General features: G+C 41.8%; 1 protein-coding gene across 3 annotated transcripts; it reads left to right on the plus strand.

The window, feature by feature from the left end:
• Window positions 1-11302: 11302 nt before the first annotated feature.
• On the plus strand, window positions 11303-18797 carry LOC139386103 (transcription factor RelB-like). Of its 3 annotated transcripts, XM_071131528.1 has the most exons (11): window positions 11303-11468; window positions 11998-12009; window positions 12233-12420; window positions 14033-14365; window positions 15079-15245; window positions 15448-15539; window positions 15649-15780; window positions 15954-16058; window positions 16329-16544; window positions 16648-16719; window positions 16914-18797. In XM_071131528.1, exons 1-11 carry the CDS (start codon window positions 11435-11437, stop codon window positions 17399-17401), a joined length of 1839 nt encoding a protein of 612 aa, XP_070987629.1. In that variant the 5' UTR covers window positions 11303-11434; the 3' UTR covers window positions 17402-18797. The 3 variants fall into 3 exon arrangements, with proteins under 3 accessions (XP_070987629.1, XP_070987630.1, XP_070987631.1); XM_071131529.1 differs by lacking the exon at window positions 11998-12009; XM_071131530.1 differs by lacking the exons at window positions 11303-11468; window positions 11998-12009; window positions 12233-12420 and adding an exon at window positions 13183-13535.
• Window positions 18798-23134: the final 4337 nt, after the last annotated feature.

Raw genomic sequence — 23134 nt, forward strand, 5'->3', positions numbered from 1 at the left:
CTGTGATTTATGCCACAGCTTGAGTTGCGTCTGTTTATCTCTGAAAGGTCTCTGAAAGACCAACCTACAAGTCAGACAAGTGATATGAATATTGAATTCTATATCTAGTTCATATAAGATAAAGGAGGAGTCTTCTTCTGATGTCTCTGTCCATTTGATTAAACTGTTGTTCATTATCCTCAGGACCCAGACTTCTACCACTGGGGGATCTGAAGACTGAAGTCCTGTGTCACAGCAGAGGTAAGGCCTCCAGTTTGAAGCAGAAGATGACAGGAAACATTACTCACTACTTTGATCTTTAGTAGGAACAGTGGGAAGCCCTTGAATCTACTCTCATTTTGACACTGATGTACATTGGCTTCACAACGCTGATCTGAAAGTGTGTGTGTGTTTGTCCAGGTCTGCTGGGGACAGTGGAGAGTGTGTCCGTGAAGATGAACGAGCGGTCCATCGGGATGGTAAACGCCTTGTCTTTGCTTGCCTCGCATGGCCATGTCAGCGCCATGGCTTCCCCTCACTACCTCACATTACCCGACCACTGCAGCTCCCCTGAACTAGTGCCGGGCAACACTTACATCTGGGTGAAAAATCCTTTCTCCGACACCATAAGTTTCATCTCTGATCTCAGCGATCATTCCTCCCCTCTTCATTCCATCCTTTCCAGGTGCTCAACCTTTATCCAGCCTAGAAGAAAGAGAAGGCGAACCATCTCAACAGAAAATGAATTCTGGGTTTTGACATAGGCTATTGTACAGAAATCTGTTATGTTATCTGACGATAAGCTTAAAACTAGCATCTTTATGATCTCTAGTGAGCCATATCTCAGGATAAGTTATATTTTGTCTGTCTGGGTAGGGGTTTTCTGTAATATTATCACAAAAGACTGACTACATGATTTGTTGCAATCTGTAATTGGTGCATCCATTTTTGGAATGAATTATATCTACATATTGTTTATTAAAAAATAGTTCAAATGTCGTACATCGTCAGAACCCAAAATAGGCTTGTTTTACTATTTAAACAATGTCTACTGAACAAAAATATAAACAACCATTTCAAATATGTTACATTGCATCAGTTAATTACATTAAATTATTTAGATCTTTCGTTAGGATTTCACAATACAGGGAATACAGATATGCATCTGTTGGTCACAGATACCGTCATAAAAAAAGTAGGGGGCGTGGATCAGAAAAGCAGTCAGTATCTGGTGTGACCACCATTTACCTCATGCAGTGTGACACATCTCCTTTGCATAGAGTTGATCAGGCTGTTGATTGTGGCCTGTGGAAAGTTGTCCCACTCCTCTTGAACGGCTGTGCAAAGTTGCTGGATATTGTCCGGAACTGGAGCACGCTGTCGTACATCTCGATCCAGAGCATCCTACATGTGCTCAATGGGTGACATGTCTGGTGAGTATGCAGGCCATGGAACTACTGGGACATTTTCAGCTTCCCAGGGAATTGTGTACAGATCCTTACAACATGGGGCCGTGCTGCCTTATTATGCTGAAACATGAGGTGATGGGGCCGGATGAATAGCATGACAATGGGCCTCAGGATCTCTTCACGGTATCTCTGCATTCAAATTACCATCGATAAAATGCAATTGCGTTTGTTGTCCGTAGCTTATGCCTGCCCATACCATAACAACACTGCCACCATGGGGCACTCTGTTCACAACGTTGACATTAGCAAACTGCTCGCCCATATGGCGCCATACACGTGGTCTGTCGTTGTGAGGCTGGTTGGACTTACTGCCAAACTCTCTAAAACGACGTTTGTTGGCGGCTTATGGTAGAGAAATGAACATTCAATTATCTGGCAACAGCTCTGGTGGACATCCCTGCAGTCAGCATGCCAATTCCACGCTCCATCAAAACTTGAAACATCTCTGGCATTGTGGTGTGTGACAACTGCACATTTTAGAGTGGCCTTTTATTGTCCCCAGCACAAAGTGCACCTGTGTAATGATAATGCTGTTTAATCAGCTTCTTGATATGCCACACCTGTCAGGTGGATGGACTATATTGGCAAAAGAGATATGCTCACTAATGGGGATTTAGGGATGTGGTCCCATGTAGCTCAGTGCAAGGGTTGTGGGCTGAGCAGGTACATAAAAAAATATTAATGCACTCCACTGTAAATTACTGAAATGTGAATGTAAACACATTTGTTTAAAACAATTGAACAAAATACGCTTTTTGTGCGTATAGAACATTTCTGGGATCTTTTATTTCAGCTCCCGGAACATGGGACCAACACTTTACAGGTTGTGTTTTAATGGTGCTAGGTTAATGAAAATGTTGTGTCTTAATTAGAGTACCACAGAGATTTACACAGTTATCAAATAATCGAAGCTTGAGGATTAGTTGAATATTTGAATCAGCTGTGAAGTGCAAGGGCAAAAATCAAGGGCCAAGTTTGGGAAACACTGCTTTATGTTATCCCTCATACATTGTGTACAAAACATTGAAAACCTGCTCTTTCTATGATAGATTGACTAGGTAAACCCAGGTGATGTCATTTTTTAAATAATTTTCAATCAGCGTAGATGAAGGGGAAGAGACATGTCTCGTGTCTGAGCCCTTGAATTGAAACTCCACTTTGTCCCTATACCGACATTTTGCTTGTTTGATTGCCTTCCGGAGGGAATAACTACACTTTTTATACTCTGCCATATTCCCCGACATCTTTCCATGGTTGAGTGCTGTGCTTCGCGCTTTCAGTTTTGCGTGAGTGCCGCCATCTATCCACGGTTTTTGGTTAGGGTATAATAACTTGACCAAGAAACTGAAGTTGAAATTGTGTCTCTATTTCAGGAACAAATCTTGCTTTTCAAAGTTAGTCAGAAAAGTTATTGTTCAAGGCACTTTTTTTTATATCAGTGCTGGATTATGGTGATATTGTCTATATGCCTCTGCAAGTACCTTAAACTCTGGACACAGTGTATTATGGTGCTTTAAGATGCATTTCAAACGCTAGATCACTTACCCATCACTGTGATTTGTATGCTATGGTGCAATGGAACTCTCTCTCCACCAGGAGGCTAAAGCTCTGGTACACTTTTGAGTACAAAGCATTTGTATCGCTGTTCTTTACTGACCAGATCAGTCACTCAATATAGTCTTCAATCACAATCGCTGCTGTCCTTGTCTGTTCCTAAGGCTAGAACTGAAATGGGGAAAACATATTTTCCCCATAATGCCCCGTCATCTTGGAACATGCTTCAGAAGATTTTAAAGTTAAGGGAGTTAGTCTGTTTTTAAGACTCTGATCGACAACACTGTTTGTGAAGACTGCAGTTGTTTCTAATCTTCAATTGTATCTTTATCTTGTGACACTTTGTATTTTGTGTGTATTCCTTATTTTTCTGTGTTTTATGGACACCTTGCCATTTCCCTGTTTTGCCTTCTTGCAAGGTCGCCCTCACAAATAGGTTTTTAGCCTCAATGGGTTTGACCTGTTTAAGTAAAGGTTAAATAAAAAAACTATTACTTGTTTTGCCTACGTTTACTGACACCGGCCATATTCAGTAGGTGTTGCGTTCGTAAATGCATCAGTTGTTCTGCGCTCTGGCACACTCAAAAGAGACTGCTCTGAAATCAAAGTAATTTAGATAGCTAGAGTGAATTTGCAAACGCAAGAGATATGCTAACTGTATAACAGTCATTCAAGTTCTTGTTAGCTAACCAAATGACACGTGCATCTCTAGCTGTGTGTAGCCACCGAAAATGATATGAGGGGAAAATGTCAGTCACTCACGCACTCCTCCAATGGCATGACATGACATCCTCCTAGCAGCTAGCTAGCTGGCTATATAGCTAGCTAACGTTAAGCTCCGTGTTTTTAGCTTTCTACATAAATAGATACGCTAGTCTATTAGCCACGTTATGATTGATTTGTGATTATTGCCCTTGCTAGTTTGTATTGACATTCCCAGCCTTAGTTACATTTGTCCAGATTATTGAGTCATTGAAACTGAAACAGTTCATCCCGAATGGAGGCATAAAATAATGTACCAGGCCAGCTGTGATTTTACAACGCGATAGCAATATTTTTTGGACTACCAAGAAATGTATTGGTGAATTATATTAATAATGCATTGAACTGCATCCATCTATTCTGTCAACTGTTGGATTCGAAATTTTGAACATTGAGATATTAAAGACATGATAGATCAGACGCATAGTATATTAAGGAGTGAGATCTGTAAAAATACTGAGTGGCTGTGGAATGTGCTGGGTGGAAGGGAGGAGCTCAAAGGATTGCTATAGATGGACATCTGTGGACTAGGCGAAGGAGGGGTTGAGGTCAGGAGGTGAGGTCAGATCCCCTGAAGGGAGTAATAAAGGTTTACTACCCTCTTCCTGTGGCACCATAAGATGTAAGGATTGGAGAGAAGGAGGAGTGTCTTAAGTGAGATATATATATCAGTGATGGAGAGAAATGTTTGGATGTCTGAATTACAGCTGTACAGACCCTTCGGGCAGAATTAAACTTGGTTAAAGCTTCTCTAGAGTCCGTGAGTTATTTATTCTGAAAAATAAGAACCTAACACAACAATGCCTTAGTGTACATCATGGAACGTTGAGTCAAATATATAACCTATTTTTAAAACCTTTTTAAAGTTGGTTTTGTAGCATAAACTTGGAATTTGATATTTTTACTGATATTATGATTGTCTGTTTGTTTTATACCTGCAAAGTATTTAAAATGCTGTCAGTTCCTCTTTAAACTGCAGGTCACCGGTTACTTTGTGTGCTAAACGTGAAATATTTTTTGCAATTGTAAGTAATAGTTGTACATTTCGATATGGGAAATGCTTAATGGTAGTGTTTTTGTATTCTTATGATTGGGTCCTACTGGCATGTTATGTCAGATTATGGACTGCTTATCCTTTAACATCATGCTGTGTGTGACTACTTTCTTTCCATCGGCCCTATGCAGTGGTGTAGTGGTGTCTGGAGAAGTGTATACTCTAATTTATACTCAATACTCAAATGACCCACCCAGCTAAGGAAACCCTGTGTGAAAAATCCTTTTTTCCTATGGGGGTTTTAATGAGATTTTAATTTTTCAGATTTTCACACTCAAAATCACACTTAATTTTTTTTTTCCACAACAATGCTTAAACCATTTTAATCTGATTGGGTGGGCCTGAGGGCCTAGTTCCCCAGTGGGTGGGCCTCTGTCCACCCAGGCCCATCCATGTCTACGCCCCTGATGCAAACTGCGAATGGTGGCAATGTCGCATTAATGCAATTACACAAAAGACAAAACATACGGGGCAGCAGATTGTCAAAAATAAAATGCCAAGTTATCCAAACAGGTTGTTGCATGGAAGCCTTTAGCCTAGCGTATTTACTTCACACAAAGTCTCCATAATTTCTAAGCACACGCATAATTGACACTGCCGGACTGCACACGAGACCTGAGACCCAAATGCAGTTTAGAGTTCTCCTCAGAACTGAAAATTAGATCCCTATCCTACTCAAGCCCGGTGAGCTGAAGCCCGAGCCCTGGCCTGGTCCGACATCACAGAATTTAAATGAGACTGAACCCGGGAAAAAACCCAGATTTCTAGAAAACAGTTAGCTATATTGATTTAAACTATTGTTGAATAACACGGCGGAGGCGGGTGGCAACTGTGTGAGGCAACACAATCTCACACTCAATTCGTGCAAATATGAATTAGCATTTCAGCAGATTTTATGCATTTTTGTGTGTTTTTGTGTCGCTTAATTCGTGTGAAAAGACACATTTTGTTCGACATAATTTTAAGGAATATACATTTCTGTGTGAATTAATTCATCGGAAAATACATTTTTGGGAGGCAGACTTTGGAACAAACTTTTGAAGTTATTAGAGCAATGCTTGATGGGCAATGGTGCTTTTTTTGCTATATATATGTGTGTGTATTAACAACCCAATATTCTTCATCAACCAGTTTGTCACCGAAATAATTATAATATAGCCTTACGTCGTTGTTTAAAAAAAATTAACACCAATATTGTTTTCTATGCTTGTTTTCACTTAATACTTTGGGATACTGATGCATGTAGTCAGAATGGCCCTTTTTTTGTGTAGGCAACAGTACACAATTTTATTCATAACGCATTTTGTGGAGCCTACATTACACCATTTTCTTCATAATGCATTTAATACAAGGTTACAATTGTTTGTGTACATTACACCATTTCTTTCTTAATGCATTTTATACAAGGCTATGTCAAATTTTCTGAGGGTTGCCAGACTGAAGCCATACAGCTATGGGTTTCACAGCCCTATAATAATGATACTGGCAAGGCTCAGGAGAAGACCCACTTGCAGGCAGTTTCAAAGTAACATAAGTTTATTACAAAAACAGGGGGGCAGGCAAACGACAAATCACTTTGTTGACTTGACTTTGTTGTCCTTAAGCCATTTGCCACAACTTTGGAAGTATGCTTGGGGTCATTGTCCATTTGGAAGACCCATTTGCGACCAAGCTTTAACTTCCTGACTGATGTCTTGAGATGTTGCTTCAATATATCCACATAATTCTTCTTCCTCATGTTGCCATCTATTTTGTGAAGTGCACCAGACCCTCCTGCAGCAAAGCACCCCAACAACATGATTCTGCCACCCCCGTGCTTCACAGCTGAGATGGTGTTCTTCGGCTTGCAAGCCTCCTCCTTTTTCCTCCAAACATAACGATGGTCATTATGATCAAACAGTTCTATTTTTGTTTCATCACACCAGAGGACATTTCTCCAAAAAGTATGATCTTTGACCCCATGTGCAGTTGCAAACTGTAGTCTGGCTTTTTTATGGCGGTTTTGGAGCAGTGGCTTCTTCCTTGCTGAGCGGCATTTCAGGTGATGTCGACATAGGACTCGTTTTACTGTGGATATAGATACTTTTGTACCTGTTTCCTCCAGCATCTTCACAAGGTCCTTTGCTGTTGTTCTGGGATTGATTTGCACTTTTCACACCAAAGTACGTTCATCTCTAGGAGACAGAACGCGTCTCCTTCCTGAGCGGTATGACGGCTGCGTGGTCCCATGGTGTTTATACTTGCATACAATTGTTTGTACAGATGAATGTGGTACCTTCAGGCGTTTGGAAATTGCTCCCAAGGGTGAACCAGACTTGTGGAGGTCTACAATTTTTTTCTGAGGTCTTGGCTGATTTCTTTTGATTTTCCCATGATATCAAGCAATGAGACACTGAGTTTGAAGGTAGGCCTTGAAATACATCCACAGGTACACCCCAATTGACTCACATTATGTCAACTAGCCTATCAGAAGCTTCAAAAGCCATGACATAATTTTCTAGAATTTTCCAAGCTGTTTAAAGGCACAGTCAATTTAGTGTATGTAAACGTCTGACCCACTGGAATTGTGATACAGTGAATTATGAGTGAAATAATCTGTCTATAAACAATTGTTGGAAAAATTACTTGTCATGCACAAAGTAGATGCCCTGACAGAATTGCCAAAACTATAGATTAACAAGAACTTTGTGTAGTGGTTGAAAAATGAGTTTTAATGACTCCAACCTAAGTGTATGTAAACTTCCAACTTCAACTGTATGTTCTTTCTTATTGTGCACTGGATTATAAAAATAACTGTATGCCTATGGATGTGTAGCTAGCCAACTAGCCGATCTGTGTATGGACCCAAACATTTGGTATACATATTAGTTCAGAACCTAGCTATGATCCTCAGCTATCATAGCCAGTTGTATCAACTTCAAAACACTCTAAATTACATTAATGAAGCCTATGGATTGAGTAGAATATAATATATTTTTGTACCAAGGATGAAAGTCGTATATACATGTAGTTATTACCAAGCATGAGATCCCCACATTGTAGCCTGTACATTTAATATATTCACTGATCACGTACTCTGCCTTTTAGATCATTATCCAGTCATATCCAATACCAGGAGTATCAAATTCCAGTCTTTGAATGACACTGTGTCTGCATGTATGTATTACAATTATACACTTCAACAGTGTTTACCAATCTTGGTCCTGGGGCATCAATGGTTACACATTGTAACTAATAGACTAGAAACAGGATTTAACTAGTTAAATGCTGATTTGTAATTCATATATAATTCATACAGAAATATAATTTAAGAAACAGTACACTACACTTCCTATGCATCATGTAAATACTCTAAAACCGGTTCATCTCGATATCTAATGCCCTTCATCTGCATTGATCTGATGAACACAGGATAGGTGTAGTATTTCATCAAATGAGAGATTTAATTTCAACCAGTAGAGAATGTGACACTATATTGAAAGAAGTTGATTATCCAAGTGTTATAAATACATGCATAAATATATTTGTAATATTATAAATGCAAGTTCAATCTGTACTTCAATGTACATCTGTTGTACATTATAAAACAGAGGAAGAAAGAGGTGGTGAGAGGTGTAAAAGACAAAGGGAAAGAGGTAAGATTAATGAATCATTGCTACCCAAATATTCTCTCAGTTCATCACAATTGCATAAGTGTCTCTAGTCGGCCCGAAGGTTATCTTAAGAGCGGATGAGGTGGTGATGATGGGACTGGGAGTTGGCATCCTCTCTCACATCAAAACATATCTGCAGACAAGAGAGAGAGCATGTTTAATCCTTGTTTTTATTTTTTATACTAACATTGTTAGTCTTCATAATCATCAGGTTAAATGCAAAACTGACCTTGGATCATTAACTCTGGGACAACTACATCTCTATCTGTATCTCAATGTAAAACATCTCTTTAATAATACTTCCTGTATAATATAAACTGACCTGGGATCATTAACTCTGGGACAACTACATCTATCTGTATCTCAATGTAAAACATCTCTTTAATAATACTTCCTGTATAATATAAACTGACCTGGGATCATTAACTCTGGGACAACTACATCTCTATCTGTATCTCAATGTAAAACATCTCTTTAATAATACTTCCTGTTGACCTGACCAAGTGCCCTCTATGTAGCCAGTTCAGATGCGGGAGGTGTTTACCGACACAGCTGATATAACCTAGAGGATTTAGGGAGAAGAGGAGAGAGGGATGAAGTGAAGGAGAGAGACTATTTATTGAGAAAATAAGGTAGTTCAAGTGACAGTCTTCAACAGGAATCTGTGTGTGTGGCCTCACCTGGTGTCCACACCACACTAAGTGGCTGGAGAGTACTTTATGCTGAAACACATGAACGGAAACACAAGAACAAACAATATAGCGTAGTTATAGAAATAATTAAGTGTCTTATTATTCTCCATAGTTGGCACTCTTGCCTATTCTTTGAAGGTGGAAGGAGCCACAGTTATACACCTGAGCCTTCTTACTGCACAACATAATCCATCAATCAGATTGATACATGAGTGTGTAGGTGTGGGTTATAGGGTGTCTAATTGTTCTAAATTTTTTCAATATGGGTGATTTAAAATAGCCTGTTTTGTTTTTGTACAAACATCACACCCTTACCTAAACAGCACCCTCACCTGAGAAGTAGAAATCAAAGGGAGAGAAACTGGGAATTGAATAACTGCAGTTGACATAGCTAAGTAAATGGAAGAATACTCTTATTGCAATGTGAATGGCTCTTAAAAGAGCCTTTGGTTGTGCATAGTGTAGTCTATGGTGTTGCCAGGGAACAGCACCCTCTTCGAAAGAAGTAGGAGGTGAAGATCTCCCGCACACAGATTGCCTCTCTTGCTGCATTGTTGGACCCCATCCTTAAAACATCCTGCAGAGCAGCAGACTTTTCCTCTGGCACACGGCAGGGAGCTGCAGATCCCCTCCTGGTCCTTGTGTCTATCCTCATGAAGTTATGCAGGACACAGGTAGCCTTCACACACCTGAATTGCTCATTCACACACCTGAATTCCTCCAGCAGGCAGTCCCAGATGGCCCTAGTCACCCAACCTTGCTGTGCCCTACACATTAACTGTAGGCAATCGTTTTGAAGGAATCTCCAGTTACAAGGTATCTGTAGGAATATGGAAGATAATGTCATTATTAGACTTTTACATCACCAGGTCATTGTGGATTACTAAAGTATAATATTCCTGATACCAAATCATGATAATGATTGTGTCCCACTTGTTGTTGATTCTTCACAAAAAAATACAGTTTTATATCTTTATGTTTGAAGCCTGAAATGTGGCAAAAGGTCGCAAAGTTCAAGGGGGCCGAATACTTTCGCAAGGCACTGTATATGCATGTGTAGCATATAACAATAACAGGATCATATCAAGGATAGCATCACAAACGAATACATGAATACCATTTGAAGCTTGATGATGAGTTGATCATTTGAATCAGCTGTGCAGTGCTAAGGCAAAAACAAAAATGTGCACCGCTTTGAGTCCCCAGGACTGAGAACCACTGCTCTTCATTTGGGACCTCGTCATATGTAGACAGGCTTTCATAGCTCTCTTTACCCGAGGACAGAAAACCTCACAAGAAACAAACTTCATTGTAGTCAAATTACACCACACTGAATATTATGTTGCTATTATATCCATCCTCACTTCTAGGGACAGGAACTACACAAAAGTACATGTCCTATTCAGAATAGCCTATTACTTTCACTGACAGTTGGGGCTGCTATCCTTTCACCGTCCTCCATGGCTGTTAGCTAGCTACCTACGAATGCATTTTGAGTTTGTTTTTTTTACAGCGATAAATACATCAAGATAGCTAGCTAATATGACGTTAGGTAGATAGATGGTGATATTTCATTCACTTAGCTAGCTATCTATACAGTATGTGTATAGATAGTATATGGCTAGGTAGCTAACCGACTGGCTAGCTCATTTGAGTTAGCCTGCACTGTAGCAAATTAGCTGATAATACATAGTTATTTTCGAAATGTATTTACTTACTTACTTGAATAGGTTCTCCCAGCCATGTGGACGATTGGAAACAGGGCAGCAGAGTTTGTTTGTCACCGGAGCGTTTTAGAGGATATTACTATTGAACTGTCTACCCCTTTAGTAGCAGCCATATGTCAAAGCTTAAAACAGGTTTTTAGAAATGTTTGCAAATTTATTAGATAAAAACAATAATCCCACTCGAGACATTGCACTGGCGGCTATTGTGCTACAGTAGTTTGCTAAATATAGGTGATGGAATGAGCCGTTATTTGACGTTTGTACATGGTATTTGACGTTTGTACATGGCTACAGCCAGCACAACACTGCCCCTGGGGGGTTTCCCCAACTGGTGATGTAAGGGGATTTCCACCCAGACGTCGTATGCTTCTTAAAAACGAAAGGCCAATTGAAGCAAATCGGAGAGCGATTTTTGGATCGCTGTAGCCTACGGTTGCCACGAAATGATTGGTCTGTGGAAATAGGACAGAATTGTGTTTGTGTCTGGGTTTTTTAAACTACTCGAACAAGCTTTCCACCTCCAGGACAAACGTCGTAACGTGCCATGAGAAACATGAGTGTTCAAAATGGCACTTCAAGTAAGTGACTTTTCTTTTACGTAAACTAAATCGGAGTTATGCATCTACGGTGTCTGATGTGTGTTGTCCCACGACATTCACATTGGCATGGACAGTAGTATAATTTTCATACATATTTTATACAGATATACAGAATAGTGTAAAGGAAACGCATTGTCATGGGTCTGTGTCAAAAAGGGGACTGACTGCAGGGGCCCAGACAAGTGAACCTACAGTTTACACGGCACACTGCCATGCTATTCAATTGGCAGTTTGTGTTGTCATTCTGTCTTCCCAAGCGTGACTGACAGTTGAGTAGAGGGGCCAACACCCACTTCTGAGATATCACACTAGTCTTGGGCACGAGTCTTAGGCTACCTGTTAAACATATATTATTACATTGTAATACATATAATGTAATACCTGTTATACTATTACAGTCATTGTCATACATGTAGTTAGTCTGGCCTGTTACACCTATAGTATAACATTGTCACAAAGTAATTATTAATGAGTTAACTCACTTTTCTTCTCCTGCTTTGTACACCAGCAATCGACTTGGGTGAGTAGGCTATTTATTATTAATGTACAGTTTGAAATACTTAAAAAAAATATATATATCTAGTAGGCCTATAGTCTACATACATAGGGCCTTTTTGGCCTATGCATCATGCTCGTGGTTTAATGTAGCTGCTACTGCACACATACAGACATAGATCACACTCAGATGGCCTACACACCAGCTCCCTTTGCAGGCTTCTCATCCCACTCCCTCTACTTTTTAGACATCATTCAGGAGGTGATCTCTGCAGACCGGGGGTTTCCCTGTCATGTCCAGTCTGGTTTCTGCCTCCCTGGACCTCCTCATCCCCCTGTAGACTCTGACCTCCAGGCCCAGAACCACAGGGTCATGCCCAGGCAGACACCCTCCTCAACGCCCCCAGTACTGGTGCCAAGGGGCACGACCTCCAGGGTGAGTACCAAGCCTTTCGGGATCTAATGCAAAAATATATTTAGCCACCCTTGAAGGAAAATATGTACAATAAATTGTCGTTTTTGTTAGGCCATTGATTCATAGAGTTCAATAGGAAAACCGAGAGGTCGACTTGTAGTGATTTGATTTGTTTCTGCAGCCTCTCAGGTACTCTTTATGGTCGCATCAGTTCACACTGTTAATGTTTGGTATCTCAGTTTGTTGTAATAGCTGGGAGATAAAGTCAAGAAAACAGCTAATGGGTTGATCTGAAGTATAGTCTTATCAGGGATGTGTGCTATCGCTTTTTCCAAGGCAGACAGACACACCTCGGGGCTAAGTGAAACTCAACTACTGACAGTTTCCATGGATAAGGAATGTGCACAACGGCACATAGCGTGGTGCCTCGATTCACTGGTGCTTGACGTCTAAGGCGTGTTGTTATGCCTTGGGTTGCTGTTCTCAAAGAGTCTGGAACTCACAGTGAGACAATTGTGGTCTGTGTGTGTTTGTGTGTCAAAGTGGTGCCTTGGAATAGACTGTTAGCTGAGTTGACACACCCCCGTCTGCATGTTGTTTCCTCTCGTGGGGGAGGTGGCAGAAAAGGAGAGAAAGAGTGTCATCTGATTCCAACTTTCGTTTTTGAGTTCCCTTCCTTCCGGGGGCCAACCCTTTCAGGGTGGAAGTTCACATTCTGAGGCTTTTCTGCTTTTCTAATTGGTCGATCTGCTGTAGATTATGTCAACTTCCTGTTTCCTGAGCATGCTGCTCCTGGCTCGATTGGCTCGATCCAAGCTGCTTTTGTGTAGAGGCTTTAAGGCATGCCTATAATATCACTCTTACACACACACACACAAACCGCCTGTAGACGCTACTTTGAAGTGGAGCACATTGATCTCACACACACCTATTTTTGTTCATACAGCCTTATCCACTTCTGGTGGTTTGTTTACTTTAGACAGACTTGAGTTGTAGGACGGCTTGTAATAACAAAGAGTTTAAGGCGATCCCTTAAGTCGGTCAGCTTGTTTTTCTTTGTTCCGGTTTGTTTTTGGCGAATCGCTTTTCCTGTTGCTGGTCTCTAGGGATTCTTGAAACGGGCTGTTAATTAGAAGGTATGTGGTTGAACTTGGAGAGTTAAGGGCAAAGTGTGTGTGAGAGAGATTGCTTCTGTCTATAATGACCACAGGCCGTTTTTTTACTGATATAAGTATACCACTTTGACGTATAAGAGAAACCAGGAGAAATGGGCAGACCGAGAGAGAGAGCAAGAGAGAGGGAGGCATGAAGGATGAAAAACAGTCGCCTGAGAGGACGGAAGTATAGAGGGGTTTACCAAAAACGGAAGAGAGATGCTCTCTAGTTTAACGGTTGAGAGGGGGGCATGGCAACATAATGTGTCAAATGAGGACATAGAAAGTGGTGTACTGAGAGGGAGTATGTAGATAAATGATAACAATGCAGGTTATCTTTGAAAACGCCTTCAACCGTTTTATTCTCACTACCCTCATGATGATGTTTTGGATACAAAGTTAACTGTTTGTTGTCGGGCTGTGTTCTTTACAAGAATTTTTAAACATGGCCATTGTCTTTAAATTATGTCTCTCCGCAGGCACCCTGCTTCTTCCCTCAGCCCCAGCACCCCTCTACCACCATAGATATGGCAGCACCTCACCCCACTCGTGGGGTCTCTCATTCGGGCTCAAACCGACGAGGACGGGGATCCTCTGGTTCAGGGACTTCCAGGGGGCCAGCGGGTCCCTCTCGACAGGCCCAGACAGACACTGATCTGCTGGAGCAGATCCTGGAGAGGCCCACCCTGGCTGTGGTGGAGCAGCCCAAAGAGAGAGGCATGAGGTTCCGCTATGAGTGTGAGGGCCGCTCGGCCGGGAGCATCCTAGGGGCCTCCAGTGGGGACTCCAACAAGACCCTGCCTGCTATAGAGGTACCCAATAGATCCATATTGTATTTGGCTGTATTTTAATTAACAACAACAATTTAGCAGTTGCAGTTAACACCCTTACTCTTGTGATAAGTTACATCTTCGTGACCACTCAGTCAGAACCTTGCTATAACGTCTCATTAGAATAGAACCTAGTCCTTATATTTGTTTACTGCAAATTGTGTTCCCAATGTCATCCCTAACCTGCACTGGATGTGTAGGTCTGTGTGGGAAGTGGAAGGGTTAACGGAATGTACCATCTATCCCAGAATTCCCCCCTTGTTGGTTTGGCTGCCCTCAACACCTAGAGCCTTTCAAGTGTAAGGATCAGGGGCAGAGGGAGAGGGGGAGGAATTGATTGTAACTGAAATAGAAAGTACCCCACAAATCCACATCTTTGTCTGATTTAAACACTGTTGATCCCCACCCACATACTACAATTCAGACCGCATCTCTCTAAGATTAACACTATCAGACAAGTGCGAAGTTTGACGCTTGACATTTGAAAGGGAGAGGCACTGAATCCGTTTTGGTTGTTCACCTTACATTTACTCAGTTTTAATCATGCTCTCACTTGTGTCGGAGGAAGAAAGACGGTTTGATTGATGCATATCTCGCTTTGATTGATGCATACAGTATCTCTCTCCTCCTCCTCTTTCTTTGTCCCTCTCCCCATTTCTTTCTCTTCTTCACACTCTTCCCCCTCCCTCTTTCAGCTTCAGGGTCCCATTCAGAACATAAAAAAAGTGATGGTCACTGTTTCCCTGGTGACCAAAGACTACCCGTACCGCCCACACCCCCACTGCCTTGTGGGTAAAGACTGTGCGGATGGTACCGGAATCTGTGTCGTCTGCTTTAACCCCCACAGCAACCGACGTCACAGGTACCCCTCTCTTTCTCTCCTCTATTCATCACTCTCTTTTCTTAAGTTTCTCCCTTTGTCCACCAGAGGCCCATATCCTCCTCCTTTCTCATTCCTCCTTCACCGTTTTTGGGGTGCTTTGCTAGGAAAGTACACTGGGTTAGTGTAAACATGTCTGTTTTTAAGGGTTGGTAACCAACCATGTTTTGTGTGCACCTTGCAGTTTCGCTAACCTGGGCATCCAGTGTGTCAGGCGGAAGGAGCTGGATGCCTCTCTAGAGAAGAGACGGAATCAGAAGATCGACCCCTTTAAAAGTGAGTAGAGCCCTGACACGCACATTAAGCACATCGCAAGCACACACAGAATGTATCCAATTATACACATCCAATATTATTGTACAATAAAGTTGTATTGTCCTCCCAGCGGGCCACTCTAAAAGCATCGAGGACATGGACATGAACGTGGTGCGGCTGTGTTTCCAGTGTGAGCTGGAGTGGGTGGATGGAAAGAGGGACTTTCTGAACCCCATAGTGTCCAACCCCGTCTATGACAAGAGTAAGATCCCCTCCCAAACATCCTCCTGACACTGACACAACCACCTACACATGACTGCCTTTACATAGTCCTCTAACGGGATGCGACACAGCACTGTAAGACCACAGCTATGTAAATGTACTTCCTGAACGATCCAGCAGGTGTTCAGTGTGCGTATGTGTGCGTGTTCACAGAGGCGACCACCACATCTGAGTTGAGGATCAACCGTCTGAACATTGTTAAAGGGCCATGCACCGGCAAGACTGAGATCTACATGCTCTGCGACAAAGTCCAGAAAGGTGAGATGCAGCCAGACTCCCAAGTTGTAATATACAATGGGGAAGTAAACTCCTGTTAAAACAACTAAATGGAAGTGACACATGACGTGTGATGACACATCTCAGGAAATACACTGTTGAAGTCAAACAGCTTGGAGAACGATACAAGCTGATTGGTGTGTGTGTGTGTGTGTGTGTGTGTGTGTGTGTGTGTGTGTGTGTGTGTGTGTGTGTGTGTGTGTGTGTGTGTGTGTGTGTGTGTGTGCGTGTGCGTGCGTGTTGCCCGCTCAGACGACATAGAGATCATCTTCAAGAGGGGGTCTTGGGAGGCCAAGGCGGAGTTTGCCCAGACGGACGTCCACCGGCAGATCGCTATCGTGTTCAAGACCCCGTCCTACCGGGAACAGGACGTGGGGGAGGAAGTGGAAGTAAAAGTCTTCCTGCGCCGTCTCTCTGACCACATGGACAGTGACCCCGTCACGTTTACCTACCAGCCCAACAACACAGGTTGATATAACTTCTGATGTTATATATGATATCATAAATGCTGTGTTATAACATGTTAGGTGATTTATTTTCTTCTTCTGTTCTGTTTTGATGCCGTGTTCAGATCCCTATGAGGTGAAGCGGAAGAGAAAGATAAAGACGGACATCAGCTTCACAGAGAGATCCTGTGTGGCAGGTGAGGATTGGCCTCGGCTCTCTCTCTCTCTTTCCAGCTTCAATTTCTGCAACCTATTTCAGGACAGAAAGTAAAAAGGAAAGTGAAAGAGAGACCAATGAAGGCTGCTTACACAGCAGCCTCACAAAAACAAATGACTGCACAGCTGAGTGTCAGTAAGGTGTTCTAACACAAGTCCTTTCTACCGCCCACAGCACAGAATGTGGCTGCAGCAGAATCGCAGCCACCCGAGCCATTCACCTTCACCCCAGCAGATAACTGGCTGGTCCCAGAGGAGTTGCATCCTCCTACCCAGTCTGGGGCCTCCACCATGGGGGAGATCCACTACAGTGACACCCAGGAGGACAGCTTCTTGAACGAGTGCATAAGCCCAGAGGACATCAGTGTTCTCTCTCTACTTCTGGAGCCTCTGTTCCATGACCCTGCCCTCCTTGGCTTTGGCCAGGGGGTCAACTCCCTCTTTGTCCCAGGTGGCATGAACATGAACTTTAACCCCAACCAGTGTGAGTCTGGGCAGGACTTGGGCTACTATAACGACCAGCAGTTCAACCAGCTAGTCAACGAGAATCAGGCCTCTGTGATGCAGCCCTTCCCACTGTCACTCCCCGGCTCCGCCCCTCAGGGTCAGTGTGATAACGAGGGGTGTGATTTGGTCCAGGTGAAGACAGAGGGGGACCTATGAGAGCAAAACATACCCCCATAAGAATGAATGTGGTAACCCCTGAACTTTAAGTTTTTGTTGTTGTTGTGTTGCTCCTCAAACTAGAAGTTTAGGGTGTGTAGGGACCTAACTCTGTACCCTGTGACAGTCCTCTCACCCAAACATAGTACGGTATGAGAGTTTGGACACACACTGGCAATAGCAGTAGCTGAGGCACCTTGTACCCTAATGGTGTGGTTACCCCTTTCCCCCAAAGGCCTTGCTGGACGAGGCTATAATCCAGACCCCTGTCTCTCCTTCCCACACACGACCACTACCAGACCCTAAAAGAATACATTTCAAAAAGTCTGTCCAGACCCAAGCCTTTGAGTGTAATGTGTTGCCTTCACCATGCTGCTAACGTTAGCCTAAGGCTAATAGCCGTGATCAGCACAGCACTCACAGATGACATGTAGCTTTAGCATGTAGCTTTAGCGCCTCCGGGGGGACCAGAGTGATACTGGTGGAGGCGAATTGCCCTTCCAATAGGCTAGCCATGGATGTTAAAAATGGTTCCTACCTACCCATTGTCAATACTACCTGTGGTGATTAGAGGACCATCCAGTACTCTGACCAAATACAAAATGGACAATTAAACTCAACTCTTGTCTGCCTTGTCAGTTTTCCTTGTCAGGCTCTGTCTGTGTATATATTGTGGTTGAGGCAGACTTCGACAAGGACCTGCAGGAAATCCCTGAATTGAGGATTCAACTAAAGGAAAGCATAACTAAGGGCTCGATTCAATCCATATCGCGGATGTTCAGCGCTATAGCGTGATTGAACATGAAAGGTCATTTCCAATTGAGCCGACATATGCACCGTTTACCATGAATGCAGTCTCTGCGAATGTGCCATCATTGCCTTTAAATGTATGTTGTGCTGTACTGTGGATCTTCAGCACGACAGATTGAATCGAGCCCTAAGCATTTAACTGTCGGTGCAAGACAACCTGAAAACGACCCCTCTGTGGAGAAATTGTTAAGTAAAAGGGACCATCTATCAAAGGCTGTTTATTTTTCACTTTCCATATGTGATATATTCTTTATTGTGTAGTCAGTCATTGTCTGTTATCTGTCGTTTTTTGAACGTTGACATCAGTTTTAACCTCTGGCTCACCTGTTGACTCTGTTCGTTGTAATAACCAATATTCATGTACAGTAGAAACGACCATAGTCCAATGCGCTGTCCTTCCTAGTGTCTACCTCTGTCGTGTTGCTGTAAGTCCTATTCAGTTAAACATGTTCAGTGTATGTTCAGATTCTTAACAGATCCACAGCTTCTTTGTATACTGTATGCCAGACTCCTCCCTTCACACTAGCGTTTTGATTGTTGTCATTAGTATTTCAAAAATAAAATGATTGCAAGTCTTCATCTTAAACTCTGGTCACTTCAAGTGCGTTTTGTTGTTGGTTGTATAGGCTATTTCATATTTAATATAATTGACATGTTAGGTTTTTACTAAATGTAAAAAGCAAACTGTCCAATAACAGAAAGGAGAGTGAAAAAGAGAGGGGACTGAATGAAAGACACAACGGCTGTGGGAGAACGAGTGTGTCCCCTCCTGGGTCCGTTGTTGTGTTCAGGCTCGGCTGCTTTTAATGCAATCCTATTTTTAGCAGCCAGCTTTTCTTGCCCGGTCAGAGTCCATCCCCCTCACATTCCTAATGCCTCACTCACATTTACTCCAAAAACAACGTGACTTCCCCTAACCTCACCCACACAACCTGCCCAGTCGTGTACATGGGACCTGACTTGACTGTTGTGACTTGACAATTATTGTAATACACAGAAATATATTATTTGAATTGTTTGTAACTGGGTGTTTTACCCAATGAAAAAGCAGAAATGATCTTATGTTAGCTCATCAGTTTCTTGGGAAGCGCTTTGATGAGGCGCTTCACTGAGTCAACAATGACTCATTCTCCCATACAGCTTGTGTGTTGTACCGCTGAAACTTGTTCTGGTTTATCTTGAAGCATTTCTATTTGGATGTATTTATTAAACCGTCATAGTTTAATCCCCCGTGTTCAGTTTTTTGCTGAGTCAGAGGACCATTATGGGAAGTTCTAAGTCCACTGTAAAATCCCATTCTTGGCAGCAGTTCAAGCTTTCACCCAGGTTCTGTTTATTAGGCACAAACAGTAACAACGTCTTCAAATGTTTTTACAGGAGAGAAGCTTTTTTTATGCCTACTGAACGCAACCCAGTGAAAGAGAGGCACAATTCACACCGCCCTTATCTGCTGAACGGCACAAGCCTCAATGGATCTCTCTTTACAGGTCCACGGGGAACAATATGACGACATACATTTGTTTAATAAGCTCAATAATAACATAGAAGCTGGATATCCCAGTTAAATGGTCTATTTGCTCCTCCTGTAGACGTACAGGCCCAGTCTGAGCAGGTGTATCTCAAAATGTGCTTTTCACTGTTGACCAACACTGGAAAAAGCGTGGCATGAAGCCACAGGGAAACCCCACACTGGGCTCACAGCCAAAAGTTTCATTCCCGCATGTACACACAGTTAGTCACACCCTGATGAGTATTACTAGAGGTAAAATCAATACACATTTCAAACTTGACTATAGTACATTTCATACTTGACTAAAGTATACACACTCACATGAATGGTTTTTATTTCTTTAGGCCTACTGTACATGCTCAAGTTTATCCTGCTTTGGCCTGAATTCACTTTAAAACTAGCTCAGCAGCTTTAGGAGAATTTGCATACTTGGCCAGAAATTAACTTTGGGATTTTGTAACGTAAAATTTCTACAGATTCATGCTGAAGAGCTTTTCAAGTATTTTGGTTAGTCATAAGAAAGCATAGACATGAGGTTACCTTGTAGAGAGTCACCTGCAGCTACCCTCTCAGTGTGGTTATTCCCTGTAATATAAGGACAATGGTGGGAAGTGAGTGAGCGAGTACAAAGCATTGGCAGCTAGTTAGGGGCTTGGATATTGAAAGTTCCCATCTATAAAAATGCTGATTGAGGTAGTTGAAATGTCCTGTGTGGCCATACAACAATCCCCATATCTCCTCGTCTTACTCACACATCACTTACTGTATGTCCTGCAAATGTGTTTGAATGCAAATGAGAATGTGTGACATAACAAAGTCGACGTTTAACCTTTCCTCTCTCCACCTTTTCTGGTGTTAAAATGTAACCTGTGTGTGTGAGACAATTTGAATCTTTGTGACATGTTATTCAATATTTTTGTAGAATATTATAGAATTAATTTAAACTAGATTGTCCTAAATGTGGAATGATTAAATCATGTTGAAGGATGAAACGTAATTACCGTATAACAGAATTATAGGAGTGGAGTTTGCTATAAGGATGAGCCATGATTAAGCCTGGAAGTGGTAAAACTTGACAGTTTCCTTTGCACTCCATTTTAGCAGACTCTCTACTGCCTCCTATTAGTTTCAGACAGGGTTGGGGAGAAACTGATTGCATGTGATCCATTAAATGTAATCTGATTACAAACAACTAACTGTAATCTGTCAGGTTATCAGAAAAAATATTGTAATCAGATTACATATACTTTTAAAAAACTAGACTACTTCATGGATGACTTCTACATTCCGATAGGATGTTTGCGAAAAAAATACATGGACGCCTTTCTTTTTTTCTCAATGACATTCAATTCAACATTGAAAAAAGGCCCAACTTTGTTCCACCTGAGCAAGTCTGACCACAAGTCAAAGACCACTATGATGGGTCCTTTTTGTCTTCTTCTAATGCCTCTTAAAGGGAAAGTAATCCAAAAGTAACTGAAAGTAATCAGATTACGTTGCTGAGTTTAGGTAATCCAAAAGTGACGTAACTGATTACAATTTTGGACAGGTAACTGGTCAAACAGATTACATTTATAGGTACCTTACCCAACCTTGGTTTGGGATCACTGAATGTTGATGGCCCTACACAATGGGACTTAGCAGCTGTAATTGATCATGGGCCACATGAACACAACCAGTCACAAAGGCTGCATTTACACAGGTTGCCCAATTATTGCCAAATTAACAATCTGATTGTTCAAAAGACCAATTAGTGGCAAAATATCAGAATTGGGCTGGCTGTATAAATGCAGTCTATGGTGTTGTTGTGGTTTAGAGATGGCCTACATAGCTGTTTCTCTGGGGGATTCAGGGGGATTTTGGCCTGGTAGGCTGACTGGCTGATCGTTGTGTGGAAAAAATTAGCAAACAAGATGCTATCTTCTGAATTTAGCTGATAGTGTTGTCTCCCCCTGAACCACAATGGTTACAATAGGGGAAAAGTGTGAATGCAAAATGACTCAACCTTCATAATGAACAGTCCCTCTAGAACATGTTAACCAAACATTAGGAACACCTTCCTAATATAGATTTTATTTTCCTTCAGAACAGCCTCAACTTATCGGGGAGTGGACTCTGCAAGGTGTCGAAAGCAATCCACAGTAATGCTGGCCCATTTACACTCCAATGCTTCCCACAGTTGTGTCAAGTTGCCTGGATGTCCTTTGGGTGGTAGACCATTCTTGATACATGCATGAAAGTGTTGAGTGTGAGCAGTGTTGCAGTTCTTGACACAAACCAGTGCGCCTGGAACCTACTACCATACCCGTTCAAAGGCACTTAAATGTTTTGTCTTCCCGATTCACCCTCTGAATGGCACACATACACAATCCATGTCTCAATTGTCTCAAAGCTTAAAAATCCTTTTTTAACCTGTCTCCCCTTCATCTACACCGATTGACGTGGATTTAACAAGTGATCATAGCTTTCACCTGGATTCACCTGGTCAGTCTATGTCATGGAAAGAGCAGGTGTCCTTAGTGTTTAGTATACTCAATGTATGTCATCACCTGTTGACTGTTTGCTTACAATTTATTTTAGGTCTATCAAGTAAAACTAGAAATCTATAAACCGACCCACCGACCCAATTGTCAGTCAATGACATAATGGAAACACATAATGAAAAAGTTTGAGGTCACTTAGAAATGTCCTTGTTTTTGAAAGAAAAGCACTTTTTTTTTTGTCCATTAAAATAACATTAAATTGATCAGAAATACAGTGTAGACATTGTTAATGTAGTAAATTACTATTGTAGCTGGAAACGGCAGATTTTTTATGGAATATCTACATAGGTGTACAGAGGCCCGTTATCAGCAACCATCACTCCTGTGTTCCAAAGCCACATTGTGTTAGCTAATCCAAGTTTATCATTTTAAAAGGCTAATTGATCATTAGAAAACCCTTTTACAATTATGTTAGCACAGATGATCTCATTAAAGTAGCAATAAAACTGGCCTTCTTTAGACTAGTTGAGAATCTGGAGCATCAGTATTTGTGGGTTTGATTACAGGCTAAAAACGGACAAACAAAGAACTTTCTTCTGAAACTCGCCAGTCTATTCTTGTTCTGAGAAATGAAGGCTATTCCATGCGAGAAATTGCCAAGAAACTGAAGATCTCGTACAATACTCCCTTCACAGAACAAACTAGCTATAAGTAGAATAGTAGTTTTGAACAGTAGCGTATGCATATAATCATAAGGGAATGGAACAAAGCACTCAATTCTCACATCTCGTCAAGTTCAAAGTAGTTGAGAAGCTCTCAAGTCACATGTCCATATTCAAATCTATAGTATACTACACTGTCATTCCATTCACTATCTCTACAATCAAATCAAATAACTAAAGACACTGAACGATGATTCCCTGAACGATG

The sequence above is a fragment of the Oncorhynchus clarkii genome, chromosome 27 (genome assembly GCF_045791955.1).
Source record: "Oncorhynchus clarkii lewisi isolate Uvic-CL-2024 chromosome 27, UVic_Ocla_1.0, whole genome shotgun sequence".
In the NCBI taxonomy this organism is placed as follows: domain Eukaryota; kingdom Metazoa; phylum Chordata; class Actinopteri; order Salmoniformes; family Salmonidae; genus Oncorhynchus; species Oncorhynchus clarkii.